A 21,032-nucleotide genomic window follows, 5' to 3' on the forward strand; every position below is an offset into this window, starting at 1 on the left:
GCATGCTGTGATTCTATGGAGACCATTTTCATTCAAACCACCACATTCCATTCCTTTAGTCACAACACTCAGAAGGCAGAGGCGGGAGGATCTCTAAGTTTGAGGCCAGCCTGGTCTACAGAATGAGTCCTAGGACAGCCAAGCTTAGGCAGTGAAGGAAACTATGAAAAACAGAAAAGTGATAAATATATATTTCAACAAGGGGCGCACATTCCAGCCCCAGCAAACAGAGCTCGGCAGCTTAGGCCATGTGGTTCTGGCTTTAGAGTCAAGGATACGAGAAAAAGGTTTGGGAATCTCCCTCCATGGCTAATGAAAACTGCTGAGGCCAGGCATGTGTCAGGCCTAGAGAGAAGCTGTGGGTGACACCTGGATTGTTTTGGAGACTCCCCAAATGGTGGAGATGCCAGAGTAATGGGATACCTGACAAGGAAAGCTGCCAATAGGGAGTGGAATCAGACCAAAACTAACAAGTGTGTTGCGGTCATCAAACCTGGAAGGAGTTGAAGATCTGAAGAGCGCTTTGACATCAGACACGGAGATGCAGACTTTGGTGTTTGCCCAATGGATTTCAGTCTTGTTTAATCTAGTATTTCCTCACCGTGCTCCCTTTCCTCCCTTTTTGGAGTTGGTAATGTGTATCCTTGCTCTTGATGGAGAGAACCTCCAGGGTTTACTTACCACATGCCACTTCCTCAAGTCAGGAACTGGAAGAGGTGATTTGTGTGTTCTGGTATGAGCCTGTGTATGGTTAGCTCACACACACGAACTGAAAGTTGGAATGGGGTATTGGCTCTCCAAGCAGCAGCTCAGTTATCAGAAGAAAAGAGGATGCACCTGGCTGCTGTACTTTGAGAGCTGGTAAGTAAAGAATGAGATAGGTTTTAAATGAAGAGGGGGAGGACTAGAGATGTCCAGGAATTAGATAGAACTGACAAGACTTGGGTGAAGGTCGGGGACACAGGAATCAGTGATGGCACTAAGGTTGGCTAGATGACTCAGTGGGTATTAGTCACTTGCTGCCAAGCCTGACAACCTGAGTTTGATCCCCAAAACCCACATAGGAAGAGAACCGACATTTGTAAGTTGTCCTTTGACCGCCCAACCATGCATATATGCTAAAGTGCCTGACTGAAAACGCACAGCCTTCTCACTTGTGGCCGTTAGCATAGCCTACTTTATGATAGAATCTAGAATTATCTAGGAGACAACCTGAGTATGCATGTGAGGGAGTGTATAGACTGGGGTGAGATGGGAAGACCCACCCTGAAAGTGGATGGCCCCACTCCATGTACTGGAAACTGAGTGAAAAGAACATGAGCTGGACACCAGAATTCATCTCTGCTTCCTGAATGCAAGGCAGTGTGACCAGCCGCCTCCAGCTCTGGCTGCTAAGCCTTCCCTGACACAATGGAAAGCTTCTTTAAGATGTTACCATCTACAACACAAAACCTCACAAGATGACAAGATATCCACATCAAGCAACTGTTAATATCACCAGCTGTGGTCACTTAGTGTTTTTAGAATTGTTAAATAAAACTGAAAACCATTTTTTAATGGTGTCACTGTAAAGCATTATTCAAAGCTGGCCAGGCAGCCTCACCAGTGAGTCACAGCCGGCCCCGCGCTGCAGGTTCTCTGCCTGGTTCTTGGGTAAGAAAGACAGGAAGGCTGTGGAGAGTTATTTTCTCCTTTGCCCTATTCCTTGGCATACCATATAGCCTCCTCAACGTACCCCACTGTGCCTTGTCTACTGTCTTGATTAAAACACTTTGGGTACTTGGTGCTCTCCGTGAGAAGGGAATCTAGGTTTGCTTGTTGTAGAGGAGCTCCACAGATGAGCAGACAAAACTGACACAGGAAGAGAAGAAAGGAAACATTCAAAAACCTATTTAATAGCATGTTCTCCATGATACCTTCTGGGCTACAAACAGGGCCTGGGATAAAGAAGCCCACTCTGGTGATTACAGACTTGTATGACCAAACAGGGCATTTCTGGGCCCCTTCCCACACCCCAATTGACAGTCACAAACCCCTGTGGGACAAAGGAAGAAGAGGCTCATTTGCCCTGCTCCCATCAGAGACACATCTCCTGGAAGGCTATTTTCCAACCCTGTGACAGCAGCCTCTCCACCAGCCATGGTGGCACGCACAGCAACAGCTCTGCAATTCGGATCTTGTCAGGCCTTGAGTCTCATGTCTTAGGAATTTCAGTCCATGGGCACCTCAGACGCTCTGATAGTCTTGGATCTACCCTTTAATAACAGCAATTGGTCTCAGTTTAATGGCCTTCTTGCTGATCCCAGCATCATGGCAGGTGTTCACGACGTCTGTCACATTCTTATAGGACTCTGGTGCCTACAGAGAAGGAATTGAACACTGTAAAATCCACCAAAAGGAAATCTTTCAAACTATTAAGTTTTATTTGAAATAAATACTCAGGTGCCCATTAAATTAGCAAGTTAGCCCGGTGTAGTGGCTTACACCTTTAATCCCAGCACTTGGGAGGCAGAGGCAGGCGGATCTCTGAGTTTGAGGCCAGCCTGAGTTCCAGGACAGCCAGGGATACACAGAGAAACCCTGTCTTGAAAAGAAGAAAAAAAAAAAAAAAAAAAAGCAAAGGTTAAAAACATGAGTAAACTCAGTGCTGGAAAGGGATATGAGATAAATACTTGGTCTTACATTTTCATCTGCATTTTCTAATTTCTCAAAAATATATGTATTATTGTATATTTATAAGCAGGGGCCAGTGTAAGGCATGTGGGTCCTTGGTACCATACAGGCATAAGAAATGGTAAGGCTAAATGAACTCAAACCATGGGAATCTCAGAACAGCAGGAGTGGAGCCATTCTCTACCTGCTCTGCAACATGTAACCATGACTCCCCACCGAGGACCACCAGCACTGGGCCACATAGCATAAACACCTGGAGTTTTTTTCTCCATGCTAGTGAGGTATCTAGACAGCTCTAAGCCTTCAGCCAATGAGCTTCCCTTCCTTGGTATTCCCTTCCACAAAGGTTTAGTCCCTGGTTCACCCTGAATAAAGGGTATGCATTCACATCCACCATCAAATAAGCCAGTATGGATAAGCAAGGATTGTCTCTTCATTAAGGATCACAATAGGAAAGGCTTCATCTTAAATGAGCCATGGAGGAAGGCCTTCTCTTCCACCCCCATGGGTGGTATACTCAGCCCTCACTCCCATACAGACCAGGGGATCTGCCTCCCCTCTCTGCCTGTCGCGCAGACACCCCGAGGGAAAGGTAGACCCATGGCCCTGACTCCCAGTGGTACACAGGTGCCCAGAGAGGAGACTGGGAACCACAGTATTTGTCCCAGACCCTGTTGTTTCCCCTTCAAGTCCAGTGAAGGAGAACACAGACTGTGGACCAACTATATGGATGCTCCAGGTACCACTAGCGGAGAGGAGGGATGCACACGCCAGGCCAGTGAGGTGGCTCAGTGGGGAATGTGCAAGCCTGGTAATCCAACTTTGATCCCTCGAACTCATGCAAGCATGAGAAATCTGACTGCACTGAACTGTCCTCTGGCCCCCACACACCGTTTGTCCTTAGTGTTTCCCACAGTGTTTAAATTAAACAGTTCCTACCTTTTAGACTGTGATTATATTTTAGATTTACTTATTTTATGTGTAGGAGTGTTTATGTCTCTGTCTGGTGCCTGCAGAGGGCAGAGTTAATTGAATCGGAGTTATAAATAGATGTGAAAAATCATGTGGCTACTGAGAATTGAACCCAGGTCCTTTGAAAGAACAACAAATACTCTTCACAGCTGAGCCATGGCTCCAGCCTCCAATCCCAAATTACTCCTCAAAACATGTAAAAATTAAGTTACAGCAAAACCAAACCAAACCAAACCAAACCAAACCAAACCAAACCAAACCAAACCAAACCACCAACCAAAAAAAGCCAAGCTTGACCCAGTCATTCTACTTGAGACTTCTAGTTATGAAGCGTCAAGAATGAATATGCCTTTACAGCACAGTTTACAGCAACCAAGGGAAGCTGTGTGAGCAGAAGCCAAGCCGCTCATCTGCTGCACTGAGGAAAGAGACACCAAGAACCTCAGAAGGAGCTGCCTTTTTAAAAGGACAAAGAAAATTTGACAACTACACCTTCAAAACAGCATCAGGGAAACCTAAGTGCTCTTCAAAATGAAGGAGGGGTCGGATAACTGGGTTTCTCTTAAGTACATGCAGATCATTTAAATACAATTTTTCCTCTGTGAACTAAACCCAAATTGCTTCTCTCCTTTTCCAAATTTGTCCTAAACTGAAATGTAAGCATGCAACTGTGCAGAATCAAGGTTACAATGGGTCACCTTAAACTACTTCTACTTATTCTAAGTTTTGACCGTTGCAGGAGGTGTTGGCACACACCTTTATCCCAGCACTCAGGAGGCTGAGGGAAAGGCAGGCAATTTTCCGAGTTTGAGGTTAGCCTGGTCTACAGAGGGAGTTCCTGGACAGCCAGGGATACACAATTAAAAAGCAAACAACAACAGCAACAACAACAACAACAACAACAACAACAAACCACAAAAAGACAAAAGCATTTTTCCCCATTAAATTCTATTGTGTGTGCGTGGCACATACACACTGCACATGTGGAGGTTGGAAACAATTTGAAAGAGTAAGTTTTCTCCTTCAACCAGGCCCTTACAACCTACTTTCAAACATTATAACATAGATCTAGCTGGCAATAGACTTAGTCTCCAAACAAAGGGCAATATAAAATAAAATGAGATAAACCAAAATCAGAGCCAGGAGTGGTGGCTCACACTTGTGATCCTCGAATACAGGAGCCTGAGGATTGTTTCAAGGCCAGAGTAGGCTAGAGATGGCCTCCTCTGGGACAGTGAGCGGTGGGACATTTGTAAGAGGAGGAACAGAAAGGGAGAGGGTGAGTGGGCATGACAAAAACAAATCATATCTGTGGATGGAATTCTCAAAACAGCAGTAAGTGAGAAAACAAATATAAAACCCAAACGCCCCAACTGAAGTCACTGACAACCAACCAACCCTACCGCATCTCTGTAACACCAGAAACTCCAGTCTCTGCCCACAGGCATAAATCTTAAGGCTTCCTGGTAAAAACTTTCAGGACGCCACTCACCTCTTCCATAACCAGCTTGGGGGAAGCAACCCGGATTGCAATTCCCATGTCTGCCAGTTTGTCTAAGACATCTTGGAAATCTAAGTTACGACGTGATTTTGCTCTGGACAAAGCACGGCCCTAGAATGAGAAAGGAGCAAGGACAGGAATAAACCAGTTTATGCATTTCGAACTAAAGTCCACTTGACTCCAGTAGTGTTTAAGCCCTTGGAATTCTATGCCTTTTCCTTGATAATGAAATTCTCACCATTATCACATTCTACTATGTGCTTATTCTTTCCCCTTTTATGTTAGTGTGTATGGACATGAGCACATGTATGTACAAAAGCCATGGCGTGTGTGTGGAGGTCAGAAGTGGACTCTCTCCTTCCACCTGGTGGAGGCAGGGTCTCTAGTTTCTGCTGCTGTGAAGAACTCCAGGACACCTGCTATGTGAGCTTCCGGTGACTCTCTAGTCTTCCCGTCTTGTTGCAGGAGTGCTGGGATTACAGATGCGAGCGTGCTGGGCTGGAACTAGGATCACCAGGCTTGCAGCAAGAGCAAATAGCTAAACTGACAGCATTTCTTAGCAAGTTTTCATTCTTCTTACCGCTCCATGACAGGTTGTTCCAAAGGTCTCAGTCATGCCTTGTTCAGTGCCAGTCAGAACGTAACTACAGGTCCCCATGGTGCCACCAATAAGCACTGGTTGTCCTGTGAGCTGAGGGTACACAAAACCAACATTAAATTTTAGAAAGGCACATGCTTTTTATGCCTGAAATTTCTTGTGTTGCAGAACTGTACAAGAAACCTAAACCTCTAATCTCAGTGCTCTTGTGACTCAGTGCTCTTGTGACTCAGTGCTCTTGTGGCTATAATAAAGCACTACTTGGGATTTTCTAGCTCCCTGGGAAAAGAAAGAGAAGGAAACTATAAGGGTCAAGAACAGACAGAATGTAGTACAGAAAACACTCAAACTGGAGGGATGGATGGTTAGCATTTTCATCCATGCAAGGCACCTGCCCTCTCTGGACTTCTGTTTCCTCATCTGCAAAACCCCGAGAGTTAAGGGAAAGAAACACTGCAGTTGAACCTTTGTCGGCCTTACAATAACCCCCAGGCCATATAGCTCAGGGGAGTAAAGCATGCCTAGTGTAGCACTAAGACAGCACTCACTAGAGATGGGGTGTCACTGATGCAGAGTATAGGAACCACTGCTGTCACAGGGAACAGGAGATTTTCTTTACACAGGTTTTCCTGCTTTACTGAACCTGTATCAGAATTCTCTATTCCTGACCTCACTGCTCAAACATGAATGCAGGGTCACATACTTGATAATCCACAGCAATGAGGGGGTGGTGAGGCGGGAAAGCACGGGTGGATCCCTTCCTGTGCACCAGCAGCGTCCGTTCCTTCCCATCCACCACGTGCTGCTCCACTTTGGCGATATTGTGCGACACATCATAGATCACATGCAGGTCCAGGTCATCAGGGGTTGTGTTGAAGACTTTGGCAAAAGCCTATAGGGGAAGTTTCCATTATAAGCAGCCAGTTCTAGCTCTTGGGGACATAGTTTACTGCTTTCAGCTAGTGAATGGTGGACTTCAGAGTACTAAACACTAGTCACTCATCTTTATAGGAAGCACAGAGACTGCCCTTTAGACCAGTGCTTGCGACAGAGTCCACCTCAGGCAGACAGGCTGCTCACTGCTCCGGATCTTGCCTGCAGACAATTCTTGCCGAGCCTTCTCAATCACAGAGAATGGCATTTCCATTCTTGCTGAGGCTCAAGGCAAAATTAGGTCATTCTGGCTGTACTCTCCTGGCCAAAGACACCAAAACCCTAAGAGACCTCCCTAGCATCTAGAATGCACATTTCTAAAACCAACCATGCTTATTAACTTCCTGATTAACTCAAGAGAGCAATTTTCCTTTACCTGACGGGTTAAGAAGGTCATAGAGGAGCGGTTAACCCAGGCGTAGTTTCCAGCTGCAGCCATTCCCTTTAGATAGTCTTGTCCCTCTGGGGATGCAATCCGAGCACAAGCCAACTGCCGGTCATTGACTATAATCTTGTCTCTCTTCATGGCCTTTTCCATAGCTACCAGTGCATCTGCAACAGAACCATACGTCAGACCAGGTAGGTTTCTCTTAAATAAATCATTCAGATTTACTGTAGAAAGAAGTGAACATTCAAATTCAAAACAAAACCCTAAGTATGCTTCTGCATTCATCTATTTGCTCAATTACGATATAATTGGAAAGATAGATAGATAGCTCAGCAGTTAATAGCACTGGATGCTCTTTGCAGATGGCCTGGGTTTATCCACATGGTAGCTCACGATTGTCTGTTCACTCCAGTTCCAGGGAATCTAAACCCTCTTCTCGCCTCCTTGAGCACTGTATGCACATTGCACACATAGAGACAAGCAGGCACACATACACCTAAATAATGCCTTTAAATTAATTTTTATAAAAAAGTATTTATTGAGAATCTTCTGAGTACAGTGACATAGCTATGTGAGACACACAGAGAGCATGTGCCTTTAGAAACGTGAAATGGGATGTGTACAACAGCAACACAGCTTTAGCCACTCCCTTCCCAACACGTGAGTGAATGAGCATATATTTTGTTACCATCATGGGCTTTAAATAAATTTGTTTCTTTTTTAAAGACTGTCTCACTTTGTAACACATTTATCTTCTAACTAACTGCCCTGGGCCACTTTTGCTCAGCCCCTGAATGATAAGATCATAGTGTGTGGAACAACACATCTTAAACACATTTAATGCCTTAATAGTAAACATGCATGAGAACTGCTTAACATCAAAGCCACAGTCAACACTTCATATAGCTGTTAGAGTAAAGTAAAGGGTCAGGCTGGCACAAATGATTGAGTCTTACAGGATGAAATCAAACTGCAAAGCTTAACAGTTAACATGGAATTAATGTTTATAATTCTCTAGTGTGTACACTGTCTCACACTTCACTAATCCCTATAAGACACTTAGACACCTACTTCTCTACTCCTTGCTTGTGTTCTTGCTACGTTTCCTGAATGTCTATGTGTTATTATTCAAACCCCATGGCCTAGCTTTGAGTCTTGTCTATGAAGCTATCTCTAAATACTTTTCAAATACATTAAATTTGTTGCCTTTCTTATAATATTTTATCAATTACTATTTATCAGTGGTGGTTGTGGTGGTATGAATATGCTTGGCTCAGGGAGTGGCACTATTAGGCGGCGTGGCCTTGTAGTAAGTGTGCCATGGTGGGGGTAGGCTTTGAGACCTTCCTTCTAGCCACATGGGAACCAGTCTTCTATTGTTTGCCTTTGGAACAAGATGTAGAACTCTCAGCTCCTCTAGGGCCCTGCCTGCCTGTATGCTGCCATGCTTCCCACCATAAGAGACTGAACCTCAGAACCTGTAAGCCAGCCACAATGAAATGCTGTCCTTTATAAGAGTGGTCTTGGTCATGGTATCTCTTCACAGCAATGGAAACCCTAAGACTGCAGTGGTGGAAGGTTTGGAATGAGTGCTCATGTGGATGCCCATGGTCAAGTGTTGATCCTTGGGTGTCTTGTTCTTATGAGAGAGCGTCTCTTGCTGGCCCAAAGCTTGGCAGTCAGGCTATGCTGGTTGGCCAGAGTTCCATGCATTAGTCAGTCTCTGCCTCCCCAGCACTGTGATTACAAGTGCGCAGCACCATGCCTAGCACTTTTCTTCTTTAGGGTTGAGGGACTGAACTTACATCACCAGGCTTGCCTTGGTCTTTACTAACTGAGCTACCTTTCCAACTCCCTTCTTTTCCTTGATGCACATGGCCTTATCCTTCAGAGTGAGGATGTACCTATTTTAGAACACAATCCACCAAAATTCCTAAAAACCTTGCCGAGTATTACAGGCTCACTGAATGAGCATCTACTTCAACTCCACAGTCCATATACTACTAAGATAGCTAGCATTCCCCCGCCCCCACAGTGAATACAGTGCTAAACAGAGCTAGCACTACCAGTGCTTTCTGTGTACAACAGTTCTGTGTACAATGTAAGTGCCACAGCAGTTACATGCTTTGTATCCGCTATTTCACGAACCTTCCATAACAATATTAGATGAAGTAATGATACCCATTTTTTTTTTCAGATGAGAAAGTTCAAGGTCCAATGAAGAAAATTTTCAGGATCATAAGTTCAGAAAGCCACAGGTTAAAAATCCATTCAACTGTATTTCTATGGCTCATTTAGCTCTCTTGTCTTGTTCCCCCTAAAACATACATTTTAGTTCCAAGTAAAAATTCAGGTCTAGAATACCTGTAGCTACTTGGTGGCCCAAGCCTCTGCTTCCACTGTGGATCATCACACACACCTGTCCCTTATGGTCGATGCCCATCTTCTTGGCGGCATACTCATTGAAAATCTCATCTACAACCTGGATTTCTGCATAATGGTTGCCTGCTCCCAGGGTCCCCAACTGTAAATACAAGAATGTCTGATTACACAGTTTCTATTCTAGTTAAAAACATACATACATACATACATATATCTTAAAAGCAAATAGGTGAAACCAAAGCAACAACAAAATAGCCATACAGTGTCTTATGTAAGGAAAAAATTCTAAATTTATCACTACATGTTTCAAAAATAATATGGACTGCTCTAAAGGTCTAGAATATCATGTGCTTTAAGTATTCCATACATAAGTTTTAAGTACATTGAGATGGGCCAAATTCCAGGAAGAATGATGATTCTCAGATAAGCCCAGGTTGAAATGATTTTTGATACATCATTTTTCATGTTAGGTACCGGAAACACTCGCCAAGTCACAGAGACTGTTGTCTGACTCCTGTTGTATGATGTGTGGGCCTGTGTGCAGCAGCATGCACAAGAGAGGCCAGGGCTCACATTTTTGGAGTCAGTTCTCTTTCCACCGTTACGAGTGTTCCGGAGACTGAGCTCAGCTCTGAGTGAGGCTTGTGTTCCCACCCACTGAGCATCTCACTACCTCCATTCTTTTCTAACGATTTTTAAAAATCTAAATTATGACATGGTTTATAAACCTCATAATCATATCCCACTTTTCTCCGATTCACTTGTAACTCAGAGTTCTTCATGAATATTTGAAAGCTCTGCATAACCTTTCAGAAAAATGATTCACAAGCAAACACCTTTATGTTCTTTTTGATGTACTATAAAAAAACTCTCCAAGGATAACTTTTGTTTGTTTTGTTAAACAGAAGGTTCAGACTTCCTCCCTCTACAAAAGCTAAAGTGGCACACTGCCCTGCGGAGTGAGTTACCTGAGGAAGGCCCCTTTTCTTTGCCCTGGGTGAGACCTTATTGGGGTCGGCTTGCAGCATCCTTCCATACTCCTCACAGTGCTCCTTGTCTTCAGCCCAGGCATAGCCTTCCCTCAGGGACCAGTCCACCCCCATCTCCAATGCCTCCTCCAAGTCTCTGGGGTGAGTAAGGAAATCCAAGTCATTTCTTAGTAAAGGACAGCAAAACTCAGGAAGAAACACATCTCAAAGCGCACAGGACTATGCGACAATTACTACCTTCCTGTGTACCTGGTTTTGTTCTAGAGTTTAAGCCCTCTAGTTTTCTTTTCTTTCCTTTTTTTTTTTTTTTTTTTTGAGGAAAGCAGTCACATGGTTACTATTTAAAATTGTGACAGTGTCATTACAATGATTATAGTTCCACTTATTTTCATGGTTTGTTGTACTGAAAAACAGATAAGCCAGAACAGGTTCTCATGTAGTTCAGGCTGGCCTTAAACTCACTGTAGTCAAGAATGATCCTAACTTCAGAAATTTCTGCCTCTCTCCACCACGTACACCACTGTGCTTAGTTTTTGTGCACACTAAGTAAACACTCTACTATATCACCAGTGTCTGTGATACACTTTTTAATTATATTTTTTTAAATTATATTTGTGCCTCTGATTCTGAAGTTCCTGAGAACAATTAAATATCCAAATAAAAGCTATAATCTTAATCAGATATTACTACCTACCTCGACTTTACAATGTCTTTTTTAATAATTTATGAAAAGATTAGCCAAAAATGAAGGTATTTGAATTTTCTCAAGTAACACAGGTTCCATTTTAAGGTTTATTTTCACCAACCCATTGTGTGGCTTACTGCACCTGCACTGTGAAGCTGAAGGGCACAAATACTAAGCACTTCGAAGATGCCTTCATCTTCCCCCAAGTTTCAGGATTCACAAGCACACCCAGAAGAGATCTCAGCTTAACACTCCCTTTCTAGTACCCTAAATGACAGTCCTTTACAAACAGTATGAATTAGGACAAAATTTCTACCTGAAGTATTTGTAAAGATGCTTCATGTCACTCACTGTTAAATGTATGCTTTTCACGGTGGAGCAACACAGGCGTCATATGAAAACAAAGGATAAGCATCTTCTAAATTAATTTTCCCTCAGCTGTTGTTCTTTTTTGGTGGAAGTGTGTAAAAGGTTAACAGTTAAGAGTGTTTCTGCATTAATATATGCATAAAACTGAAAATGCAAAGTTCATACAATGCAGATGTCAAAGGAACATCTTTGACTCACACTTGATAAGCATGGGGTATTTGTGGCGTATAGTGTACAGTATACCACAAGGTACATGTGCAACCCTAAAATTTAGAAGGGTTAGCTAAGACAGGGGCCCCTAAGTTCAAAGCCAGCCTGGCTACACAGCAGGTTTGAGGTAGTGAAATCTCTGCCAAGTATATGGTTGTGTTGTTGTGCACGAGCAGTGTGTAGCGCTGTCCACTGAGAGACAGTAACACTTTATTTAGCCTGTGTTACTGCACTACTTAGTAAAGAAAGCACATACTCAGTACCATGATTCAAATGGAAGATGGAGATGAATGGGTTCTCTGAATGGTACTCGGAACAATGCCTGTCTGAAAGGCAGAGAGATCTTTGGTCTGAAGCCTGACATAACTACTGCTTCTTTCACTCGCTTGGCTTTCTTCTAGCAGCGGTCATCATCTGGACGAAACATCAGGCACGGTGTGCTTTATGCTTAAAGTGCTCTTATTCTAAAGTATTCGACACCAAGGATGGCTTTTTCTTAATTAATCAACTGCTATGTATGTGGAAGTTTTGCCCCACCATATATCTGTGCACCACATACATGCAGTTTCCACAGTCAGAACAGAGTGCCAGATGCCCTGGGGCTAGAGTTACAAATGGCTGTGAGCTGACATGTGGCTTCCCATGAATTGAACCCTGGGCTTCTGGAAGAGCAGCCAGTGGTCTTAATCACTGAGTCATCTTTCTAGCCACAGGCCTTTTCTTTTTAATTTTAGACAGTCTTATATGCTGCCCAGGGTGGCTTCCAACTCTTGAGTTAAAATGATTCTACCATGTCAGCCTCCTCAGACGCTAAGACTACAGGTATATTCCAACAAGTATAGTTCAAGGTCTGTTCTAATGAACATGGGCTGGGACAGATACTTTAAAAGGCAACTAATTTGCACTTCTTAAGGAGTGACTGGGAAATGTCTAAATTAGAGGCAAAGCCCAGAGCGTGTGGCTCCCTCCACCCCCTTTCCGTTTCCCAGAACTGGTGCTCTTACTTGGCATTCATTGGAATGACACCTTTTGATCCCACCCCAACAGGGATGTGGTCAAACATAGCTTGGGCAAGTTGTTCCTTCACAGGCTGTACATCGCTCTCATCTAAATTGGTTCTTAGCAAGCGGACACCACAGTTAATATCAAATCCGACACCACCTACAACATACAGAAGTATTAGCAAAATCAGAGCATTCTTGAAATTCCTTAGTATTCATACAGAATTAAAAGGATCTTCATTGTTCAAAGGCAAGCATGTTTTAATGTAGGCTTACAAGTGGCCCTCTGCTGAGTCAAGTGTGCCAACACTAAAGTCATGCAAGTAACACACACACTAAGGTATTCTGTCAGCAGCGGAGACAATGGCACACAGATGAAAAGGAGGGACACGCCTCCCTGTATCTTTCTCACATCAGGCTCTGACGAATTCCGTTGGTCTTCTCAAATACACAACCTCTGTGACCTTCCCTTCTGTGTACCTTCATTATTTTTTTCCTAATGATTTCCAATTTTTTGCCTGTTCTAGTCTAAATTGTTATTCTTTCTCTAACTTTTAAAGATATTCCAGAAGCTGTAGAAATGGTCCAGTGGCTAAGAGCAGAGTCCTGGCTTTTTTCCAGAGGCCCTAGTCTGATCCCCAACACCTACAAGGCAGCTTGCAACCTCATTGTCCCAAGTGATGGGCTATGTCCTCTTTGGCCTTCCCAGGTACCAGGCACACACATGGTGCATAGACATATATGCAGGTGAAACATCATATACATTAAAAAAGAAGATATTTCAGCCCTCCTTCTTTCCTAATCTGAACATTAGGGGCTATAGTATACTTACATCCAAGAATGAGATTTACAGTAATTGAAAAATTTTATATTCAAGTATTTCTGAAAACGATGTCTCCTAGCTTTCCTGAGATAACTGATTAAGGAACAACTTTTATATGAAGTATTATGCGTATATATCTTAAAATGATCGCACAATTAAGCTAGTTAACGTATCTTTCACTTTTGCAAGCACACCTTTTCCCTGGGGAGAAAACTCAAGACCAGATGTCTTAGCAGATCTCAAGCACACAGTACATCACTGTTTCTCTACCCACCATACTGTAGATTAGGTCTCCAGGACTGTAATTCACTTTCATCTGTAATCTGAATCCTTTAGCCAACATCCCCCAAATCAGCCCTCTCCACCTTCCCTCCACTCTGACAAGCACCATTCTCTATGTGAGTGAGCTGTCTATCTGTCACTGTTTGTGTAGATTATTTTGCTCATAGGTCACCCATGCTATTCCAAATGGGCAGGCTCTCCTTTCTTCAAGCTGAATAATATTCCACTCTCACTACCTCTACCTACTCATTCCATAACCAACATTTGGGTTGTTCCCCTAGCTTGTCTATTGTGAATAAATGCTACAGTAATCATACTAATGCAGATATCACTTTGAAATAATGATTTCAGTTCCTCTAGATATATACCCAGAAAAGGGATGGCTGAGTCATATAAAGTTATAGTTTTTAATTTTTTAAAAGAATGTCCATGAACCATTCTCTACAATGGCTTCCTCAATCCAGTCTCACCAACAGTGTGCATCCCCTTTTCTCAACATCTTCTTTTGTCTGTGGTATACACAAGTGTGCACACAGGGAAGCCAGAGAAGTGTTTCTTTTGTAGCCAGTGTCTGATACTGGCTGACATCTGACAAAAGTCTCCAAAGTTTTCAATAAGTGGTTTGACTGATATTTTAACAGCCCAATGTCCATAACTAAGTTTAATGTGGAACAAAAGACCTCAAGAACACAATGAGACTGAGAAATGCACACAAACCCACCGTCTCAAAAAGGCCATGCAACACAGAGAGCCATGCCGTAACAGCAGAAGGCAAAAGGGACCTTACCTGGGGATACAACGGCCTCAGGGTCATTCATATCAAAGGCAGCCATGTTCCCTATGGCAAACCCATAGCCTGAATGGACATCAGGAAGCCCGATAGACCGCTGCAAGAGAAAGAGACATGAAGCACAGCAAAGCTGCACTCTGCACCCGAGCTGCCTGAGGGGCCTGGCCTTTTCTGTGGCAGTGGCCATGCAGCATCAGCAGGGAACAGCTTCTGAGTGACCCACTGATGGGACTCTGCCGTGGCGAGGCCCATGGAGACCCCTTCCCACTTGTCAAGGACCTGTGGTAAATTTGGTGGCCTCTATGCTTAGTACCTATCGAATATGCTACAAGCTCTCCTTGAGTTCTATGTTGTCTACATGCATAGCAAAATCTAGATTCACTTTGTCAGTCATGGGCAAAAAGCCCTGTAGATGATTCTGTTTTCCTCAATACTCTTTTGAGGAGTAAAACCCTTCTCTCCACCCTCTGCTTCTGTCAATCCAGAAAATGTGACCATTAATCCTGGGTATTTTGGTACATGTCTGGGGCAGTTGTGGAGAGCAGTGGGTCCTGTTTGCATAACTGTTCTGAGGAAGATGTCTGATCTACAGAGACTTAAAATGAGGAAGCTATGTCTGATCAACAGAGACTTAGAAAATAGGGAAGTTTGATCAATAGAGACTTGAAAATGGTTATTAGAAAGGTGGTATCAAGAACTGAAAGGTGCATATCAGAAGAGGTTTCTTGGTATAAAGAGCACGTCTTTATCTGCAATTAAAAAAGTATCACGACAGAGGGCTGCTATTTGATGATGGGACTTATACCCACACACGTTTAATTGTCTCTTGCCTTGCATAACTGTGTAACCGCATTTGCTACGAGCTGGGTATGTGCTCATGTCTACAGGACATGCTTGGCTAGACATTTATTTTTGGCTTGCTGTAATTGTGCTTTGTAGTGCAAAATAAGGTTGGGGGTGATTGGCCAGTGGGAGGGGAGGAGGAGGAGGAACGGAAACTATTGGAAGCCTTTTGTAATAACAGAGCTTTTATAATGCTGTTATGATTTCTTTAATAAACTAACCAATGATGTCACTGCTCAGGCAAGCAGGACTGTAATTATATAAATAAAGATGGCTTGAACTATTCAGGGCCACTTGTTTGAAAGTCAACAGGTGGTCAGTATCTTTATTTTTACTGACATCCTACCCCACCTCAGGACCTGGACCTTGCCGCTGGAGCTGATCCCCAGCAAGTCTGAGTCTCTTTTGAAGGGCCATTCATCTACAGACTCCTATTCACAAAGCTGAATACACAAGGACATCTTTTCATGAAGTCTGACTACCCACAGAAAAGGCTCTGAGTAGCACGCTATAGGAGAATCACACATTAAGTAAAGGTGCTGCTACCTACTCAAACTGTCTCAAGACACTGGCAAACTGTGGTTTTGCAAGGGCTTAGCTATAGACCACGAGGGATTTCATAAATGAAATGTATTTGATAAAATTAATACAGCATATTTCATACATCTGTGGCAGAGTGAAGGATTGGCATGCCAAACAGAAAAGAGGTGAAATAAGGTGAGGTCAACAAGCCGCATCTTTTATCAGCAGCCCCCCCCCCCCCCAGCATTTTAAGTAGCATTAAGAAGCCTCATGAAAGTCTGGCAGATGGACCCATTCTCAACTCTCTCCTCTGAGTGTGAAGTCTGAAGCTACGGTAGTAGAGGCCCATTTACAACATCTACTTCCACACTATTTACTGTCTTGTCAGTGCTCCAGCAGTGCTAGATAGCTAGGTAGGTGTCCTTTCTTTCTCTTCATCTCCTCCCCAGTTGTACAGAGTCACAGTAGAACCTAGAAAGGTGTACTGGGGAGGGACTAATGCCCACAATGGCAAGATTTAAATCTTGCCATAAAGGTTCACAAATGCTTAGATTCTAGAGACTAAGATGCCTTCCGGATTCAGTTCTTAGCTCCAAGGTTACTGCTATGGTTAAAGGTCATAGTCTAAATGACACCAGTGTCTGTCAGGTGGAGCCCTTCATTCTTTCAATAAACTTTAGACAATATAAACGATTAAGGTTGACTCTGACTCACATGAACTATTCCAGGCAGGGCTGCCACATTGCCAATCTGCTTCATGGCTGGCAGAAAGCCACCAACACCTGGGGGGAAAACCTCAGTCTTAGAAACATGACACATTTGATTTTCAACAGTAGTTGCATACATGACAAGTCAGTAGCTATGGTTACTGAGTGGGGAAGGATGGTGGAAGTGGGGAGAGACCTTCATGACAAAGCCCAGTCACAGGAAGCACAGGACACTTGGCCATGCCTGCCAGCACTCTGTGTGCCAGGAAGCTGGCTGCAAATGGAGTAGGGACAGGAAACATTAACTCTTAACCTTTATGCTGCCAGGATAAAACGTACTCTTTCAGGCTGGAGAGATGGCTCAGCGGTTAAGAGCACTGACTGCTCTTCCGAAGGTGCTGAGTTCAATCCCCAGCCACCACATGGTGGCTCATAACTATGTGTAATGAGATCTGATGCCCTCTGATGGTGTGTCTGAAGACAGCTACAGTGTACTCACATACATAAAATAAATAAATCTTTAAAAAAAAGTACTCTTTCAGTAACTCACACTAGCTATTAAGAATATTAACAGTGGAGACAGACTGCTCAATGGTTAGGTGTACCGGCTGCTTTTACAAAGGATCCAGGTTCAAGTCTCAGCATCCACATGGCAGCTCACAGCCATCTCTAGCCATCGCTAACTCCAGTCTCAGGGGATCAAGACTGTTCCAAAGCAGAACTACACCAAACCAGCAGTGGTGTTAATCTAAGTGACAAAGAAGGGCAAAGGGAAGAGCTAGGGAACCCGAGCAATGGCAGATGGAGGACGGGTCCAGCTTGCCCAACGACCTGCAGTTCCTTTTAAAAAAAATAATGGGTGTGTGCATGTCTGTAGTCTTCCCTAGGATCTACTCACTGTATGTGTGCAGGGAGGGCAGAGACAGCTTTGTGGAGCCAGCTCTATCCTCCTGTCTTTACTTGTGTTCTAGGAACTGCAGCCATGTCTTGAGGCTTTTCCTTTAAGCCCTCTCTCTAGCCGTCCACCTTATTTTTTGAGACAGGGTCTCTTACTGAATCTGGGCCTCAATTATTGATTAAATCAACTGAGCAGCAAGCTCTGGAGATCTGCCTTGTCTCCCTCCCCACCCAGGGCTGAGATCACAGAGGGATCCTTGAACCTGGCTTTTACCCAGGTGCCAGGGCTCCCACCTCAGCTCTTCATGTTTACACAGCCGGCACTTTACTCACTGGGCCACAGCCAAAGCCTTCAGCAGTGCCATTTAACACAAGTGAACTTAGTCAAGCAAGGAAGAAAGGATTTATTTTGCTAATCTAAAAAAAAAAAAAAAAAAAGAAAAGGGCTAAAAGATTCTATCCCACTGCCAGTTTAGAGTATCACTTTAGGGCATTACACCTTTATCTCTAAGCCGCCCTGCAGCCATGTGAATTAATGCTCACTAAAGCTAGTAACCAGCTAAGACTACTGGTTTTGCTTTTTGCCCAGTAGCTGTGGAACCTGGTGTGGCCTATAGCCTTGCTCTTACTGAGATGCTTCAAGGGCTTGTTAAGACTGTGTGGGTCCCCATGAAACCCTCCTGTACCCAGGTTTACCAGGAAATCTGGGTAGAAATGGGGTCAGTGACCTTCATCCCTTATTCAATCAGGAGTGCTGATAAAAGAAGTAAAGTGCTGGAAGGCTCCAGTCCTGCAGCTGCCCTGGGCCATCACTACTTCTGATTCCACTCAAGATGAACGGTGCTAACCCAGCTAAACCTAAGCAGGCTGTGTTAGATGGGAACATGGAACATTGCTGTAGACTTACCTAAGAACCCTTTACAGTGTGGCATTAATAAATGTATCTGAGAAGTGCCCCACCCCCCCAAAAAAGAAAAAAGTACTGGTTTGAATAATTAGGCACTTTGAGATTTGAATTCTGGCTCTGTCACTATGAAGCTGTGACCAAGGACAAGCTAAAAGTCACTTACACTCACTGCATTTTGGAATTCTACAAGAGACAGACAATATCTCCCTTTTTAGTTATTTCAAACATGACATGAACAATCAGTATAGAGATCTAATGACACGCAGTGAGTGCAGGATGGACAGCAGTGTGTGCTATTAGAGTGTGCAGTTATCTGAGAACAAGCCCTGAGCTCCAAACCTTTACACAGCAGTGTGCCCCAACATGTGATCACAAATATATAGGTGCTTTGATTCAAGTCTAGATCACTCCTTAAAAATGTCTCACACTGGTTGAGTTCCTCTTGATTCAGGGAACAGGGAAAGCTCTACCTCTAGTGTACTTACCACCACCTCGACAGGCGTTCCTTAATTCCTCAAACATTAGTTTTTCCAGAGCATCATTCACATAAAACACTCCTTCAACCTGATACAAAAGAAAAGCAAAATGCGTTGTCTGAACCCAAGTTTCTCAAGTACACGCCCAGTGGGCAGAACGTATACACTGCACATAGCGCTTCATTCTGCATGAACGTCTATACCACACATAGCGCTTCATTCTGCATGAACGTCTATACCACACATAGCGCTTCATTCTGCATGAACGTCTATACCACACATAGCGCTTCATTCTGCATGAACGTCTATACCACACATAGCGCTTCATTCTGCATGAACGTCTATACCACACATAGCGCTTCATTCTGCATGAACGTCTATACCACACAAAGTGCTTCATTCTGCATGAACGTCTATACCACACATAGCGCTTCATTCTGCATGAACGTCTATACCACACATAGCGCTTCATTCTGCATAAACGTCTATACCACACATAGCGCTTCATTCTGCATGAACGTCTATACCACACATAGCGCTTCATTCTGCATGAACGTCTATACCACACATAGCGCTTCATTCTGCATGAACGTCTATACCACACATAGCGCTTCATTCTGCATGAACGTCTATACCACACATAGTGCTTCATTCTGCATGAACGTCTATACCACACAAAGTGCTTCATTCTGCATGAAGCTGCCACGTTGCGTCTTTTAAGAGGAAAACTTCCAGTCACAATCTAAAAGGATCTTAGAGCATTTTAGATCTGGGTTTAAACTGGAAATGTCCAACCCGTAAAATCTAATCAACGATCTTCAAAACGGAAAAACTGCTCACAAATTTCTGAGGCGATATGTCTATCATGATTTTGCTATTATATAACTTACGCATTATAAAAAGCATCATATATATATATATATATAATATGTATGTGTGTATAATATATATGTATATAATATATGCGTATATATATTATACACACACACACACACACGGATATAATGTACAATTTTCATGTGTCACTTAATAAATTAGCAAGACTCTACCAACCAGCCTTCCCTTCTTCCACACAACAAAGGAAAATACTGTTTCACTGCTGTGGACTTTTTCTCCCTAGTATACCTTGCAAAGTGGTGCAAGGCTTCTCTGTGTAACCAGTCCTGAATGGATCTTCCATTTCCCAGCCTCCAGGGATTATAGGCCCGAGCCACCAAGCGAAGCCTATCAGAAACTTTTTACTAAGACAAAGGACTGCAAATCTTTATTGCATTCTCATGGCATTTATGAGACGGTGTCACTTAACACATGTGCCAAAACCTCACAAGTGTTTTCTTCCTCAACGTTTATCGGAACTTTCGAGTACACACGGCGGTGGCGACAGCAGGCCCAGGGTTTCAGATCCTGGTCTCTGGCTCCCAAGCCTTCAGCTGAAACACATCATTCAGGCTGAGAGAAGTGGACTCGATACGAATTCAGGGTTGTCTTCCTAGATGGGTACAGATAAGTTACCCACCAACTCGGGGGTCCTCCGCCAAGAGCATATTAAAAGCTCGAATCATGCCGATTGTCGTTACGTTAAAACCCAGTTAAGTTTGGAGAATGCCATCTGTAAACGTTAACTAAATATCAGGACTCAAGAGAAACAGAGTTCCTGGCTGGCGGTGCCAACTTGGGAAAGTCCACAGAAATCTCGGAAGACCAGGAACACCGTGTCTGATGGTGCGTGGGGAAAACACGCGTGAGCCCCCACGCTGCGTCCGTCTGTCCTCGTGTGTGTGGACCTGGCGCGTGCAGTCTGCAGAGGAGGGAGACCTGGAACCCCGCAGCCCTGCGCTGGGCGGAGGCCGCCGGTTCGCGGCGGAGTCGCGGCCTGCAGCTCCCAAGGCCGCTGCCCCAACTCACCTGCATGTTGGGCACAAAGCCCTTCTTGATCCTCCAGCAGTTTTTATTGATCTTGTCCAAGAACTGTAGCTCATCGTTGTAGTTACGACTCATGGTGGCGGCGAGGCCAGCGATAGCTCCTGGCTACGCTTAGAAAGAGAAACCACCCCGCAGTCCACCCGCTCCACGCAGCGCCGCCT

At 43.9% G+C, this 21,032-nt stretch overlaps 2 protein-coding genes across 2 annotated transcripts; one reads left to right on the forward strand and one right to left on the reverse strand.

Moving 5' to 3' along the window:
- Positions 1-1,875: 1,875 nt before the first annotated feature.
- Positions 1,876-21,032, reverse strand: Rtcb (RNA 2',3'-cyclic phosphate and 5'-OH ligase). Its single transcript, NM_145422.4, has 12 exons — positions 20,854-21,032; positions 18,958-19,036; positions 16,676-16,743; positions 14,594-14,693; positions 12,705-12,861; positions 10,416-10,572; positions 9,430-9,589; positions 7,054-7,229; positions 6,448-6,636; positions 5,727-5,837; positions 5,138-5,257; positions 1,876-2,358 (listed from the first exon to the last, which is right to left on the reverse strand). Exons 1-12 carry the CDS (start codon positions 20,944-20,946, stop codon positions 2,251-2,253), a joined length of 1,518 nt encoding a protein of 505 aa, NP_663397.1. The 5' UTR covers positions 20,947-21,032; the 3' UTR covers positions 1,876-2,250.
- Positions 18,144-18,525, forward strand: Gm48175 (predicted gene, 48175). The gene has a single exon (XM_030245432.1). The coding sequence runs from the start codon at positions 18,199-18,201 to the stop codon at positions 18,385-18,387; it is 189 nt and encodes a 62-aa protein (XP_030101292.1). The 5' UTR covers positions 18,144-18,198; the 3' UTR covers positions 18,388-18,525.

This window comes from Mus musculus, chromosome 10, assembly GCF_000001635.26.
Source record: "Mus musculus strain C57BL/6J chromosome 10, GRCm38.p6 C57BL/6J".
Lineage (NCBI taxonomy): Eukaryota > Metazoa > Chordata > Mammalia > Rodentia > Muridae > Mus > Mus musculus.

Coding starts and splice junctions, on each gene's coding strand:
- Gm48175 (XM_030245432.1), top strand. CDS start 18,199: ATGCTTCAAGGGCTTGTTAAGACTGTGTGGGTCCCCATGAAACCCTCC.
- Rtcb (NM_145422.4), bottom strand. CDS start 20,946: ATGAGTCGTAACTACAACGATGAGCTACAGTTCTTGGACAAGATCAAT. Junction 9,590..10,415: donor AGAAAAGGGGCCTTCCTCAG/GTAACTCACTCC, acceptor TTGTATTTACAG/TTGGGGACCCTGGGAGCAGG. Junction 5,258..5,726: donor GAACAACCTGTCATGGAGCG/GTAAGAAGAATG, acceptor TTCTCATTCTAG/GGCCGTGCTTTGTCCAGAGC.